The sequence below is a fragment of the Gavialis gangeticus genome, unplaced genomic scaffold (assembly GCF_001723915.1).
Source record: "Gavialis gangeticus isolate Ggan-Ray unplaced genomic scaffold, GavGan_comp1, whole genome shotgun sequence".
Taxonomy (NCBI): domain Eukaryota; kingdom Metazoa; phylum Chordata; order Crocodylia; family Gavialidae; genus Gavialis; species Gavialis gangeticus.
Window position 1 is genome coordinate 47,147,400 of NW_017729006.1, and position 16,439 is coordinate 47,163,838.

At 40.6% G+C, this 16,439-nt stretch overlaps 1 protein-coding gene across 1 annotated transcript in view; it reads left to right on the top strand.

Moving 5' to 3' along the window:
- LOC109291939 (dynein heavy chain 5, axonemal-like) overlaps positions 1 to 16,439 on the top strand; it is a 361,945-nt gene that overhangs the window by 22,789 nt on the left and 322,717 nt on the right. The window contains exons 5-13 of the mRNA XM_019509183.1: positions 1,295 to 1,387; positions 3,221 to 3,292; positions 3,934 to 4,035; positions 4,934 to 5,120; positions 6,640 to 6,805; positions 6,908 to 7,001; positions 8,073 to 8,171; positions 11,116 to 11,297; positions 16,033 to 16,152. Coding sequence (XP_019364728.1) covers positions 1,295 to 1,387; positions 3,221 to 3,292; positions 3,934 to 4,035; positions 4,934 to 5,120; positions 6,640 to 6,805; positions 6,908 to 7,001; positions 8,073 to 8,171; positions 11,116 to 11,297; positions 16,033 to 16,152 — 1,115 coding nt within the window. The remainder of the gene's footprint in view (positions 1 to 1,294; positions 1,388 to 3,220; positions 3,293 to 3,933; positions 4,036 to 4,933; positions 5,121 to 6,639; positions 6,806 to 6,907; positions 7,002 to 8,072; positions 8,172 to 11,115; positions 11,298 to 16,032; positions 16,153 to 16,439) is intronic.

Consider the following 16,439-nt stretch of genomic DNA (forward strand, 5'->3'; position numbering starts at 1 on the left):
GGCTAGTAATAAGCACTTCCTCTCTGTGAGGGTGGTTAGGTAGTGGAACAGTTTATGTAGAGAGGCTGAGGAATCTCCCTTCTTGGAAGTGAGAGAAAAGGTTAGAGAAACACTTGAACAGAGTGGTTTAGACATGGATGATCCTTCTTTGAACAAGGTGTTAAACTAAATGATCTTCTGAGGTCCCTTCCCACCCTTCTTTTCTGTGATTCTAGGATTTTCAGTACTAGACATGAGAAATGAGTAAATATATGAATCAGATTTCAAAAGGAATTGAAAAAGTTAATGGAGCCAGATTGTTCACAGTGGAAATGGCCTAAAAAACTGGGGTACCTAATTAAATGTTATAAAACTAGGGAAGTCAGAAAGTGCTATTTCCTCCTACTCCCAGTCTGAACTGTGCTCAGCTCTAGTGCTGGGGAAACACTTATTCAAGAGGCTAAAACCATTCATTTAAATCACAAATGGCCCTAAAGTCTGATCTGTTTCATGCAAGGAACAGAAAATATGCTCAAGATGGTACTCATGTAATGGAAGGGCTGGAAGGGGTGTCTGTGGCATATTTCTCCTTTGCTGGAGTCTGGCAAAACTCACCCAGAAAAAGAGCTCTCAATTCACATTAATATGAATGTGTAATGCCCAAAGGCATAAAGTAACCTTAAAGTTGCCTACATGGGAAGAATTTCCACACTTCTTCATGCACCCCAGTACAGGGGACATGACAGAGCCAACTCAAGAGAGAGAGGGAATTTTGGAATCACCATTATATTTCATTGAGCCCTTGGCACTAATAGATGTCACAGAAGAAATCTTTGGAGTAGTAAATTCTGGTCAGACCTTTGGACCTTCTGCCTCCTTCAGAGAGATGGGATTATTATATGCCAGCCCACCAAAGGGAGATAGTGGCACCCCACCTTCTGAGGAAGCTAAGCTTCCAGAGAGAGATGCTTACAAATACTCATGCACACACACATACAAAAAGAGAGCTGTCCCTAGGAGCCACAGGGTTGGACTCTAATTTCCGCAGGGTCTAGTAGATGTGTAAAGTCTGAGATTTGTGTCCCTTGTGTTATCCATGAGGCTTCAAACCTGTTGCCATAAAAGGAGTGTTTCTAGGAAACACTGAAAGTTAAATCTCATCATAAAACTGAGCTCAATAGTGAGTCTGGGCTTGTGGTTTCTTCCCTGATTCAGCATAAAGCTAGTTATTATTCAAACTCTCAAGTGGCATAAGTTCAATAATGATTAACAGTTTTCACATCTTTCTATTTTTATTGACTTATAATTTAATTAGCAGCAAAAGTCGAATATTTCTTCATGGCCGGATGGGTCTTCTAGCAAGTCGTGCTCTCAGAGGAGGCTATTTATTACTACAGGCTCTAATGAGGTATGATCAAATTATTTCATTAGATTATATCTGTGAAGTATTTTAAAGGTAAAAATAAATACCCTATAAGGATGAATGCCCCAAAACATTATGCAGTGGTAAAAGAGCTTTTTATAGTTGTTAGATGCATATTTAATTTTTTAGCTAATGCCACAACCTCACAAGCTCTCCCACTCGGTTCTGTACTGAGATGGGAATTCTTCAGTAAAGCTAACCAAGAAGGCAATAGCATTTAACAGATTTCAGAATTCATTGTCTGGAAGAGCTGGTTAAACTACCATTTTTTAAATGTATTGATAGCTTTAATAATGTAAAAAAAAGCTTATTGTGCATGATCTTTTCATGTTCAGTTATTTGTAGCTTAGAAGTAGAGTCCATAATAGAAAGGGATTTTTGCCATTAAAATACTACGTTTTTGAGAAGGTAAATAATAAAAATTGTTTATATTCTTCCAGCAATATATTTTTAGTTTTGCCTTTCTTCTGTTCTGTATCATAGTCTTGGAGCATATTCTGGTAGTACATTAAGTGACTTGATTGAAATCTGTCATGCATGGTTCATTCTGTCTCTTACCTTCTGCTGCTTAGCTCAACTTTAGCTTAGCTCTTCTGTCTTAGAGGCCTGAAGAAGACTACTGTGATACCCAAAATCTTGCCTGTGTCTATCTAGACCAATTGTGCAGTGAATCCAGTAAAAGATACTACCCACCCCCTGCCCAAATCCTTACCTTTTGCATTGGAATAAGGGATATTTAACTTAGATGTTAGGAAGGATTTAAGCATTGGAACAGCTTGCCTACAGAAGTTGAGGAATCTTCCTCCTTGAAAGTTTTAAAGAGCAGGTTAGACAAACACTTGTATGAAAAGTTTTAGAAAGGATTGATCCTGCTTTGATCAGTGTGTTGTAGTAGATTATCTCTTGAGAACCCTTTCCACCCTATTTTTTATGACTCTGCAGTTCTAATGTACATGCTATTATGTGTTTATGTTAGGGAAGGCCTGGCTGGAGAATTGCATATAGCACTTGCACTTAAAGGTTGTGAATTTTCTGATGTCCTTACTTCCTGTGAAGAAAATGCCAAACTCATTGCAAATGCTGAACATTGCAATTATATGGCTACATAAATGGCATTTAGGCATATAAAGGTGAAACAGATTTTATGGCAAATTTTAACTTTCATGCAAATAATTAGTTGCTCTGGTTTCATATCCATATAGTTTCCAGCAAAATGGGACTTTCATCCTTGATTGGGACTCCTGTAGTAAATATAATATATACAAAGTTAAATAACTAAAATAAACAAGAGGAATATGAAGCACAAAAATGTATTCAGTAAAGAAAAGCGATTGATAAGATTTAATTTTATTTTTAAGTAATTGTAATTATAGCTCTTTGCAGTTTACCTGAATGCTGTCTAAGGTGTTGCTAAAGCAATTTGTCCATGTTTCTAATACAGCTGAGAATGTGGAAACTGATGTCAGACATTTAAAAATACATCTTAGTGAAACTTTTAATGCCTTTTTAAATTAAATGGGTAGAAGGAGGAAGCATTCTACTTATGGTCTCTTTTGGACTAAAAAATCTATAAATATAAGAAAGTACTTGAAATACTTTAAAACTGAAAATGTATTGAGTTTTGTTCAGCTGCAGCTGAAGAAGTTGAGAGGTGAGTTGTTTTCATGCAACTCTACAGTATTCTCAATGATGAGTTCACTAAATATTTTTCAAGTAATTGAAGTTTTATTACAATTTATCTTTTACTTTTCCAACTTGTTGACTATATTTACTGGTATATGTTATGTTTACTTTTACATATTTTTTTCCTTTTTATAGGGCTTGACAGGAACTTGTGCATTTTTTCTAAGGAGTACAGATAAAGCAATTACTACAGCAAATGTCTCTCAGGTCAGGCAAAAATAATGTATTTTACACTTGATTTCACAAACCCTTTTTCACTCAGCTAGTTACACTGGAGTAAGATAAAGCAATGGAGAGTATTTCTATAGTAAAGTGTTGTCTATATATGTAATAATGATTTTTTATGAGTTGGAAAAATGTGTTACGAGAGCAGAGAACCAACAGAATGAGAATTTTCTTACCAGAGAATATTCTCTCCTAATAGATTCTCTCCTCATTCAGTTCACCATAGTAGTCTAATTAAACACCAGAATGCAATCTATAGCAAATAGAGACTGTTCTCTAAAGGGAGATTAGACATGTAATTGCCTTGAGGTTAATAAATACATTGTATCCAGTGGTTTTAATAATTTGAGAGAACAAGCATTGATGCAAGGTTGGAAGGACTCTTGTGGGAGTCTGACCAGTGGGCACAGCTTAGTCCTAAATCTTCCAGTAACAGGAATGGATCACTTCAAATTCCAAAGGTGGGAGGCAGGTTCAGTTAAGAAATGTCTCTTTCTAGGAACTGAAAAGATTATGGTTTGTGCATGCATGTCTTGCATGTACCTGAAGTTCACACAACTAGTAATGGAGTTGCAGAAGTTTCATTTCAATACATTCCATTAACCATTTTTTTTGTTCCAAAGGAGGTGAATTTTGGCATGTTTGATTGTAGCAGTGGAAGTATTCTTCAGGGCCTGGAAATCTTCCTCGCCCAAGTCCTCATCCCAACCCTTAAATCCCAACAGGTAATCAATAAGTACTTTTTTTCTTTGCAAAACCATTCTGAGTTTTGGCTAATGCTTTCTATGTTGTAAACCAGATAAACCTAAAACAGAAGTCTATGAAAGGAAACAATTCCTATTTCTCATTCATTCATTCGTCTTTAAAAATACCATGTATAACATCTCTGAGAAGACAGGAATGCAATGATTGAATTCAAACTAGAGTAACCTGAATTAAAATTAGTGTCAATTACTTTTGGTTGCATCAGAATTAGATATATGTTTTAATCAATAGGTATATGTGTAGGAGGTAGGAGGCACATCCTGGTTGCTTCAGTTTAATGGAATTATCCTGCTTCTGTGGCGTAGTTGAGGGTATACTGATTGACTGGATAAAATCATACTGAAGCAGAGAGGGAGATTAGAATCTGGCCTCCTCACCACAGAAGAAGCCATTGTGTTGAAGTCAAGTTGAAAAGAAAGCCCAGTAAGTCACTTTGAGGTGGGCAAGAGAATTCAAGACAGCCATTTATTTCTGTGAGATCCTTGTGCCTGTTTATGGAAAAGTGATTTGACTATCAAGCACAGGCCCATAGCTTACTGCATACTGTAACTGAAATTGATATAAGTACCACGTACGCTCCAGCTTTACTGTGATGAACAGACATTCCAGTGTTTTGGAATTTATTATTGTTGGCCTGCTTCTGCTCCCTCTCCCATTCCATTGAAGCCAATAGCAAAATTTCCCCACGCAATATTTACAATCAGTGTGGTGGTCATGCTGAAGCATCAAAGGATGTATTTTAGGGGGTGCTTTTTTAAATCCTTAAATTCTATTGTGAAAAAGCAATACTGTAATTTTCTAATAAATGCTTCCTTTGTTTTATATTTTTTCTCTCAATCATTTTTTTTAAATAATCAGCACTGGGGAGCTGTGAAAGAAGGCTTGAAGAACAGCCACATACAACATTTTCTGTATTGTTTGGATAAATTTGTGGGTATTTTGTCATCATCAAGACAGAATTTGGATGGGAAAATTCAGCTGCAGAAGGTGGATATTGACAGTTACCTCAACAATTTGCATAACCCATCTGACTACATAACAGCAGGTCAGTAACTCCTGAAGGAAGAATATTATATGTTGGTAAGCAAACATAGATAAGACCACTTACAGGAAGCACTGCAGAATATATTTTAAGGGGGGCCATTCTACTGATAGATGTTTTTCATCCTTAACTTTTGTTGTGAAGAAGCAGCCCAGTAGTTCTTGAATAAGGAATATTATGTGTTGCCAAGCAAATGTAGAGATGATTGTCTTTAGGAAAAGTGTTCCTTGCGTTGCAAGGCCAGATTTCTTTAAAGGGTTTAGTCTTCCATTCCTGAAGTAGAATATAATTGCAGGTTTATGACCTCAGAAAAAATTGTGACATCATAAATTCAGCCCTGTTATCCTCCAATAAATTAATTTGCATTTTTATTAATCACTTTTGCATTTTTGTTGAATAAAAACTTTCTGTATTAAACTAAGTGTGGTAAAATTTTGTCCTCTTTTAAATGTTTATCTGATTTAAAAGTGATGCAACCCTTGTGCTTATAGGCCAAACTGTGAGCTCCCTACTCAGTTTCATTTCTTTCCACTTGGAGTTGGACCAAGTAAAACCTATACAAAAATCTTAGTCCTAAAGAAGTTAGTATTTGAGTGACCGTGGTCCTCTGTGGGCATGTATACATGTATACCTGACTGCACAGTTGTTACTGTGCAGTCATTTAGTACTTTTATTAGCAAGTACTAAATGACTGTGCCATAACCACAGTTACTGTGCAGTCTTGGTGGCTCATGGGTTGTTTTTGACCCTGCTACGCCATGGCAACAAGCTACTGTGTCATAGCTTGTTGCTATGGTGCAGTAGCATCAGCGTCATGATTCGTACCCACTAATGCTATGTTGCTGTAGCATCTCTTATAGATGAGCCTTATAATGAGCTGCGTGTGAATTTAACATAACACAAGAACTGTTTCTATCAGACTCTTGGAAATAGAGAGATGTATTACATAGGGTATGTCTACATGACCTTTAATGTGCTGTAGTTATTGCATATTAAGTTTAGTACTTGGATAACCAGGTACTAAATCAATGCACGGTAACTGGTGCTACTGCTCAGTAGCACTGGCGCATGACTTTTTAGTGATACTAATTGCACAGTAGCATGTTAGCACGGGTTTTGCCCTGCATGCTACTGCACAGTAAAATTAGGCTACTGCACAGTTAACATCTCACGTAGACACACCGATAGAATATACAACTGTAAGTTACATAGCTACTTCGATCAATTTGCACTTGCCTTGAAGGGGGTTGTATTTCATTTCTTTTTAAAACCAGGATTGGTCATCTTGTTGTATTTGTCCTCTTTTTCATTGTATATTTGCACCTTCTTTTATAATGGAAAATGACAAAGTATGTGTGTATGTATTGTTCTTATGTAACCTTTTTCATTATAACAAATATTTGTAGCTTCTCTGACTTCTTAATATATGTTTATTTTTAAGGACACAGAATACTATTTTTAAACATGAGTTTATTTTTGGATAGATATTATTAGAATGCAGTTTGGCTTTATTATTTTAAAGGCAATAACACAGAGGTCATTGAAAAACTTGAGGGAGCACTAATCATTTGGATCAAACAAATTGGACAAGTTTTGGTGGAAAATGAGCAAATGAGAAAAGAAGCTGATGACATTGGCCCATCTGCTGAACTGGAGCATTGGAAGTCAAGGATGGCTGCATTTAACAGGTTAAATCACTGTACTATTTCTCCTGCAGGCTAAAAGACATTTGTTGATAAATATAAATTGTCATTTGAAAAAAAAAATAATGTATTTCCTTTATCTCAAAGCCTTTTAGATGAGATCAAGAGTCCAAGAGTAAAGAAAGTTCTCAGTATTCTTCAGGCAGCAAGATCCAAAATATTAAAGCAGTGGAAAGACCTGGTAATTACTGTGCTTTAAAAATAAACTTTTTTTTTTGCCAACTAAAGTTTCAGGACTTACCTAATTGGGGCACCTATGCAGCCAATAAGACAGTCTGCTGAACATGCTCAGAAGTGAAGTGTGGGGCAAGATGTTTACACAGAACCCAAAACTGTGAGTTAAGTGCCAAAGACTGCAGTTACATGGCTGCCTAAGTGCCATGCAGGTACATAAAGGAGAAATAGGACCTGGCCCAAAGACACTTGTGACCAGAGTTTAGCCATGAAGACTGCAGGCAGTTCAGAAAAGCAAACTTACAAGCTACGTGCAGGTGATGCATGAGTCAAAACCATTTGAAAGCCCCAGTTGACCAGTTACTGGAAGAAACAGCAAGTATTCCACTGAAATCTTTCACTCCTTTTTGGTATTTGCTCAGTCATATCTGCTGAGTTTAGTGAGAAGAAATTTGTTGTTCTGAATGCTGTTAGCTCTGCAAAGCCAACACAAGGAGGAGATGGTGAGCTGGATTTCATTTTTTTTGTGCACCATCAACAGAATTGTTTATTAAGTTTTAAATGGTGCAAGCAGTTTTAGACAAAAGGGACACACATATATCACTTCAGAAGTGACTTGTCCTGTGGATCTCAGCCTAAGTTTGCAAGACTCGCATAAAAGTAATAATACTTGATAGTAATAATAATTGAACACATTCAATTGTGCCAAGTTAAACATTGAGAAATTATGAACCAGCCCCCCAAAACCATGATTTTCAGTTTAGTTGGGGGCAAAGTAGCCTCTTATTGTGTTCAGTGGGGAGTTTTGCTTTACTTGTGATGCCTCAATTACCATGTCCAAAAACTGCTAATTATTGGATAGCAATTATTAAATATGTAGTATGTCAGGCCTTGCAAATAGTCCTTACTTATGAGAATAATCTAATGACATAATTGGGAGTATTTGTGTGAGTAGGTGTTTGCGAAATTTGGCCGTCTATTTGTTCTTTTTATAGCGTGGATTGGAAAAATATTGAGTCTCCAGGTTCTTGTGCAATAAACCTGAACACTATTCATTTTATTTGCTTTTACTTTTCAGGATGGTAATGTTACAAATGCTGCCAATGAAGCTAAAGACAATGTAAAATATTTATATACACTGGATAAGTTTTTTGGTCCACTTGATAAAGCCTCACCTGTAAGTAATATTTTTAACTGCAGCAATTAGTAGGAGACTCAGTAAAAGAAGGGTTGTTACTACCAAATGCAGACTGGTACCCCCTTTCCATTTCCGAATTTAACTCCTGCACCATGAGTGAATTGAATGTATAGATTTTGAATAGCCTTCAAAAAAAGAAAATACACTATTTCTTAGGTAGCAAACGATTGCTATTCCAGATGCTAATACATGAGCAGTAAAAAAAAAGAAAAAAAAAAAAAAAGAAAAGGGAGAATGTTCTCCCAAGCCCCATTCTTCCCAGGTGCCCAAATGAATTCTAGCATATAGTAAAGTATGCACATATGTCTAATAAAATAGTATGTCTTCTTCCTTATATGTTTTGGTTAGCAGAAAAATAATGCGTTTACATTTGAGTAAGTACATTTGAAAGAGTAAATTACAAAAATAGCAGTGTTTCCACTTAAAAGAGTCAGTATCCAAATGAGATGAATTTAGGTAGGTTCCCCCTTCTCCCCTGTATTCAGAATGTGTCTGAGTTTTAGTTTGATGGGTTTTTTTGCCTGGTTCATATTTTGATGTTTATCCTTTTAGTCAAGTGGTGAGTAAATCAATATTTCCTTTAAATGAAAGCATAAATGTTGTAGATGCCACCACTAAGGAAGACAATATAAGTTTACAAAATTTCTGCTGCATGGCCCACTGCCTTCCCTCATCTGATAGTTGGAAAACAGATGTTAACATCAACATTCACCGTGGAAACAACAAACTGAGAAGACGCACAATTTTCTGTCTTCATCTTAAAAAACAAAACCAGCTGAAGTACTGCTGCTCTTTGAAGTTGTTATCTATTGAGTACCTCCTGAAAAGTGCTTTGAGAGGTTTTGATGGGAGTTGAAGTAGCTTAATACATCTAAAGAGATGCTCGGCCCTTTTTATTATTAGGCCTTAAATGAAAGAGCTTAATTTTTCAAATTTTTGAGAAAAATGTAATTGCCTTCTGAGAATCCTTCTTTAAAAGTTGTTTCTAATAGTTTCTATCTATCTCTTCTGGAGTCTCTAGGGAGTCATAGGATAGGAAAATACTGTGCTACATAAATCAATTTTTCACTATTATCTAAACACTTTAGATTTTCAATTAAATGTCAGTAAAAACTTTCTAACTGTAAGAACAGTAGGACACTGGAACAAGCTACTTATGTAAGCTGTGGAATCTCCGCCACTGGAGGTTTTCAAGAAGAGACTGGGACAAAGATCTGTCTGAGTAGTTTAGGAGTGCAGGTTTCTTCTGACCTTGTTGTGCTATAGGCATGGGCAGCTGTAACATCTGGAGTACTCTAAGTGCCTTTAAAGCATTACAAAAAGTGAGGGTACATGCATACTCAGCCAATTAAATACTTCAAAAAGGGCAGTTGCACCTCAAAAATGATTAGAAAGAAACAAGAACAACTTGGAAGTGCCGTAGTGTAAAACACTTCATCTTATGTTTGAAATCTCCAACAGACTATAATAGGGAGTTGATCAGTCCTCTGGTATCCCATAGTGCTCCGTGTCCTCCCCTCTATACCCACACTGCTCCTGGGAGCTGTCTCTGTCTCTTAAACCAAACTCCACCACTCCAGAGTGGTCGGATCTGCCAGGCCTATGACTTCTACAGTTTACTGCCAGACATGAAGGCATACCACACTCTCATTTACTGGATACCCAACTGAGGACTTTGGCCTTCACTGTGTCAGGAGTGTTGAAAATGAATATGGAGCATGTCAACAGCAGCCTGCTCCCATGATGTCAGCACTACACTCATCTACCATCTCTGGGAGGTGTTCCAGCAACTGGAGACAGGCAGAAATAATGGACTTCCTTGCCTTGTGGGGTGATGAAGATAGCCATCACTTACTCTAGTCCAGTGGTTCTCAACTTTTTTTTGTACCAGGACCCATTTGTAAACATTGATGGCCAGTCCTGACCCAGTACCCCTCACTCCTGCCCCCCTGCCCCCAGTGTATGGGGTGAGGGTGGGTGTTTGGGGGGAAAAAGGGCCCCAAGTAGCCCCTGGAAGGGTGGAACCTCTTCCAACCTGCACAGGAAAATCCATAGTTTCCCATGGTTTTTCTTCTTTAAAGGAGAATCCATTTTTAAAGTTAGTTGATCCATTTTTAAAACTTTGTTTGCAACCCTTTCATATATTGTTGCGACTCACTTTTAGGTTGTGATCCACAGGTGGAGAAACACTGCTTTAGAGGAGCCACTGCAAGTAGGCTAGCTACAAGTGCATTGCCTCTGAAATGACTACCCAGGGGAACAGCTGACATTGGTACCAGTCCCGCAGGAAGACTAAAATGCTTAAAGGCATGGTATAAGAAGGCCTGAGGTGCTAATTGAGTTATGGATGCTTGGAGGATGTCTTGTGCTGACAACAAGGAGCAGTCATGGATTCTGTCTGGGGAATGATTCAGTAGAGCTCTACTTCATTGTTGACTATGGGGCAATCTCTGAAGTCACTAATGGCTCAGAGGTTTCTGACTGGAGAAGGAGGACCCTCTAGTTTCTGCCCCTATTCTGCCCGAAAAGCAGGCACAGAAGAGTTGGGATAATTTGGTGAACCTCTCCTTTTGTGCCAGTCAGGAGATTTACCCGTCATTTATACTTAAGAGCTCTGATGCCACAATCTGGCCCATCTTGATAGACCATCCCCTCAACCTCACTATGCATTCCATGCCTTGTTTTGTCTGTAGCTGGTCATAGCTTCCTTCACTACTGGAAGCTGTTGTGATCCAGGAGCTTTGACTGTGGTGGTGCATTAGCAGCCACCAAGGTATTGAGCTTTCATGACTTAAAAATATAACTAATATTGCACAAAACAGGATGAAAGGAGTACGTAAGACACATTTCCAGGTCAGGTTTTCAAATTTAGTAGTTTTTAGGAAATGTGAATTGCTAGTTTGCTCATCTTTTCTGGTTGCAGGAAGAAATGGTGAAACACATACCCAATTTAATGAACAGTATCTGTATGATCTACTGTACATCACCCTACTACAATACTTCAGAACATATGACATCTCTTCTTCTTAAAGTCACCAACCAAATGATTAGCACATGCAAGATGTATCTAAAGGAGGGCGTTTCGAAAATTTGGGACCTAGATAGGTAATGTGACGTTTAATTTTTATCCTCTTCTTTAGTGAATACTTCTGTGATATTTATAGTTTAAACCAGTATCTAAAAGATACATTTACCAAAGTAGATTCAGCTAAGTATCTGAGCATGTTTGCATTTTAAGCATGTGAATGTTCCCATTAACTTCAATCAAGACCGCTTGTTGTACATGAATTGAAGCATGTTTGTAAATCTTTTCAGGATCAAGGTCATAGTGTGCACTGTTTTATTAAAATGCAAAGATAACAGTTTATAAGATGCATATTTTATCATTATAACTTTTTTTGGAGCAAAACATGAATAGAGCACTAGGAGTAGGAAAAGAAAGACTATTTAGAGAGAAAACCATAAGGACAAGGGGTGGGGGAAGCTTAAGTCAACATTTATGCATAACTGGTGCCTGTCGCAGGGACATGTGGGCAGCAGATCATGGCTCTGCCCTGCCCCCAGCCCAGCCCCCAGCCCCATGCTGTCACCACCCCATGATTCTGGCCTTGGCCCTGCCCCTGGACACCACTCCCTGCCAGCCTGCGGCCCCATCCCATCTGCCGAGTCAAGCATGCCCAGCCCATGTGGGACCTGGGCCAGTCTCCATGGAGACCAGGCCTGCCTATTCTGTCCAGTGTCCCCAGCAGTGAGTGCAGGGCAGATGGGCTGGGGTGCCTGGGCAGCAAGGCTGGATCTGGTGGTGACAGCTGCTGGAAGGAGCTGCTACCGCCAGGGCTGCCAGGACACAGAGCCTGGCACTGTGCTGCCCCAGCCCCACTGCATGCCTGGGGCTGGGCCATGTTTTGCTCATCATATACAATAGGTTAGGAGTTGGGGAGGGAACTCTGTCTGTATATTCTTCTGTTATCTTGCTCTTACTGGTATGGGGTGGGGTGGGGTGGGAGGGTGAGTAATGATGAACATTAATTGTGTCAAAAAGAGTTAAGTTTATGGTAGGTTTGCAAGTTAAGTAAAACACTTTCTGTGATTCCTTCTGGAGACCTTAGTTTTATTCTTCATTCTGCTGTTCCATGATGATGGTGGTAATGATGATGAAGATCATCTCATCTAAAAGGTCTTCTCATGGACAAAAATCCCACTTTGTCAGGAACAGTACACAGACAAAAGAGAAGATGAGCACTGTCCCAAAGGGCTTGTAGTCTAAGACAAGGGACAAGTGGATTGAGATAGACCAGGACTGCTCAACCTCTGGCCCACAGGCCAAATGCGGCCTATGGAGCCATTGCATTTGGCCCATAGGGCTCTTCACAGGTTAGGAAACTTGATGGTGGGGGAGGGGTGGCCATTTAATACAGCCACCCTCCCCCCTGCTAAATTCCTAGATTTCAAGCCCTGTGCACCCAGTTGGAGGCAGGCCATGGCCTCACCCCTTCTGCAGAGCTGGCCCATGTCCCCTTTCCCCTGGGGAGTTGGATTGGGTGGGCCATGGCCCCTTTCTGTCTGTGGGGCTGGGTCATGCCCCCTTTCCCCCTATTAGGCCAGGTCACGTGCCTCTAGTCCCCATGGGGCTGGGTCACATCCCTCCCCCTGCTGCAAGGCCAGGCTTAAGCCAGGCTGCCCCCACCTCTGTATGGCCGATGGTGCTCGCCACACTGGCCCCTGACATTGCATTGGAACCACCATCCAGCTTGTGGTCAGACCAGGCACTGCCCATCAGGCCTGCCAGGGAAAAAGACTGAGCACCACTGATATAGATAAGGGAGCAGGAGGCAACAATGAGAGAGCCTGGTCAGTATAGTGGACAGTCACTTCAGCACAGCAACAATCTAACTTTTACATTTTTTAGGTGCACAGTAGAAGAGAATTGAAGGATTTGAAGGAGGATAATGAAGTAACTTTGTGGATGTTTGTTAGAAATTCCTTCCAAATGTGAGGTGCAACATGGGTCAAAAACACAAAGGTGCTTGTTTGAAAGTTTAGCAAGTACTGATAAAGAATGGAATCACTGACAGAGTGGAGGCAAGAACTGATATCTCAGAAACATATGAAAGATGACAAGAGAGTGGGGATAGTATGGGAAAGGTCTTGAAAATAAAGAGTAGTTTATTTTTCTGCAAAAGAGAGGGAAGTGCCGGTGGAGGGATTCAAAGACAGCCATGGCATGGTCAGTGATGAGCTAGGAAAATGATCTTTGCAGCAGCATAGCTTGCACATCAAGGCTGAAGAAGAGGATGTTGCAATATTTAAGACACGAGATGATGAGCACTTAGACAAGGGAGATTTCTTTGAGTTAGATGCATGGCAAAGGCCAGTTCTTGGATACCTTATACAGAAAGGATCAACAATATTAGACGTAGCCTTGATTATGAGGATATAGAGTGGACCATGTCAACGATAATGCCCATAATACAGCTTGAGCGCTACAAAATTAAATCACACTAAACATTTTGCATACTTGTGCAAAAAAGATCATGACAATTGCCTTTACACAACAAACTACAGAATATTATAAAAAATTACAGTAAGTAAGACTAAAAATAAATTTTCAGCATTCTTAAAAAAGTTCATTTTTAATTAATTCTGCTTGGTTTTTCACTTCTTTGCTACATTCTTTTTGTATTTCCCAGTCAATAGTATAAAGTAGTGATTTAACTTCCTATTTTCTTTGGCAGGATCAACATTCTGGAACTGGAAGACAAATTCCTAACAGAATGATGATCTTTAAGACTAACTGGCCTATATGAGGGCAGTATGGTATTTAAAGAGAAAAATACAGTCTCTTCATTCCCAACATTTCATTTACAATAGCTGTGTCAGGATTACTTAAATGGTTTCACATAAACTGAGCATGACCAGTGGCTTTGAGAACTGCAGTTTTTCAGATGCTGATATTCAGGTGCTGGGGCCAGTTTTGTTCAATGTCTTTATCAAGGACCTGGAAGATGGCACCCTCAGCAAATTTGCATGTTGCTGGGGGTGGGATCTTGCTGCAAGGCACAGCCCGCAGGAGCCCAGGGGGCCTGTGCCCCCCCTCCTCCCCACAGTGCTCCAGGATAAAGTGGCTGCTGCTATGCCCGGAGCACGGTTGGGGAGGGGCACGGATCCCAAAGGCCTCTGCCAGGTTGCACCCAGCAGCAGGAGGGCCCCCCACATGCCTCTGGGCAGCGGAGAGTCCCAGACCGGGTCGGGGCCCAACTCCATGTTCCTTTGGCCGCCTGGTGGGTGTGGCTCAGCCCAGTGGCAGCAGAGGAGTGGTGTCGGGCCCCGGCCCAGTCCAGTCTGGGACTTTCCACCACCCAGGGGTGCATGGATCGGGGGCTCCCACCACTGGGCGTAGCCTGGCAGGGGCCCTGGGGGCCCATGCCCCCTCCCTGCCATGCTCCTGGTGTCCATGCCCCTTCCTCTGTGCTCTTGGCACAGCAGCAGCCCTCACAAGGCCATCCTGGAGCACCAGTGGTAGGGGGCACAGCCCCTGGGGCCCCCGCCAGGCTGTGCCCAGCAGCAAGAGCCCCTTGCCACATGCCCCTGGGTGGTAGAGAGCCCCAGACCCAGCTGGGGCCCAATGCCACATGAGTCCCCACTGCTGAGCTGAGCCACATGTGGCCAGCTGCAGCAGGGCTCGAGGTACAGCAGCAGCTGCCTCTGCCTCCAGCCCCACAGAGATGAGGAGGGAGCACCCCTTGCCCTTGGAGAAGCCCCCCTGGGGTGCCAATCCTCCCACCATCCTACCTACCTTCTCTTGTTCCTGGATGAGCCGCAGATCAGTCCCTCACTGCAGGGGCCTCAATCTGGCCCTTGTCCCTTCCCTCCCTGAGATTGACTTCTGGTGCTGGGGGTGGTGGGTGTGTACATGCACACACGCCCAGCTGTCCCCCCAGCCCAGGATTGACCTAAGGAGGCTTGGGGATTGACCGGTTGATCACGAGCCCCAGGCTGGTGACCACTGGTCTAGAGAAGAGAATACTGAGGGAAGATTTAATAGCAGCCTTCAATTACCTGAAGTGGGGTTCAAAACAGGGTGGATCTAGACTGTTCTCAGTGGTGGCAGATGACAGAACAAGAAGTGATGGTTTCAAGTTGCAGCAAGGGAAGTTTAGGTTAGATATTAGGAAGATTTTTTTTGGAGGGTAGTAAAACAGAGGAACAGGTTACCCAGAGAGGTGGTGGAAGCTCCATCCTTGGAGGTTTTCAAAACCCGGCTAGCCAAAGCTTTGGCTGGGATGATCTAGCTGGGAATGGTCCTGCTTTGAGCAGGAGGATGGACTAGATGACCTCCTGAAATCCCTTCCAACCATAATGTTCTATGAATCTATGATTTAAAGGAAGAAAGAGACTCTTCTGAATTTTTTTTGTCCAGAAAGAGACATCCAAACTTTGCTGGTAACCAAGCCACAATTTAAAAGGAAAAATGCCTAAGTACTGGAACTGAACAGGAATTTTTACAGATCAGTGCTCCTATTTGGTTTGTACTATGAAGCATAATAGGACCACAATGTGATCCAGTGACAGTAGAACATGTGCCAAAAATTTTAGCCTGTAAAACAATTTAAAAACACATGTTTTAATTTAACCCTCTTTACACTTTGAATGTTAATATATTGATAAGCCCTTGTCTCCTTTTAGCAAGTTAGTTTATTTAATGTCAATGTAATATTTTCCAGCCACTGGACTTGGAAATATGTCTCTGTAGCTGAAATGTTCTAATTTTATTTATAATCTTCTGAGTGGTTCTTTATTATCATTAAGTTTGTATTCTGTGCTTTGTCTTTTTTTTTAGGCCAGAATTGTTAAAGAGGATACAAGAGTGTATTTATCTTAATGAACAGTATCAAACGTCTTTTCAGAGAGTGAGGGAGAAGCTAAGAGAAACCCCTTCTGACAAGCAGTTTGATTTCAGGTAAATTGTTCATTCTTTCCTTGAATCAAATCTTGGCTATTTACATAATTTATGAATGCACTATCACCATTGTTCTGTCTAACTCATTAAAATAATAAAATGTAGCATAATCAGGATTATATCCCTGGTAGGGATGTGAAAGGTTAAATAATCATTTAACTGATAAGTGCAGTGATAACAGGTTAGCTTACTGGTTATCATAGGTGGTGGAAGGGTTGGGGGTGTTTCATAGTTTCTAGGGTCGGAAGCAAGTCCGACCCTCTGCCATGGCAGGAAAGAGTACTGGG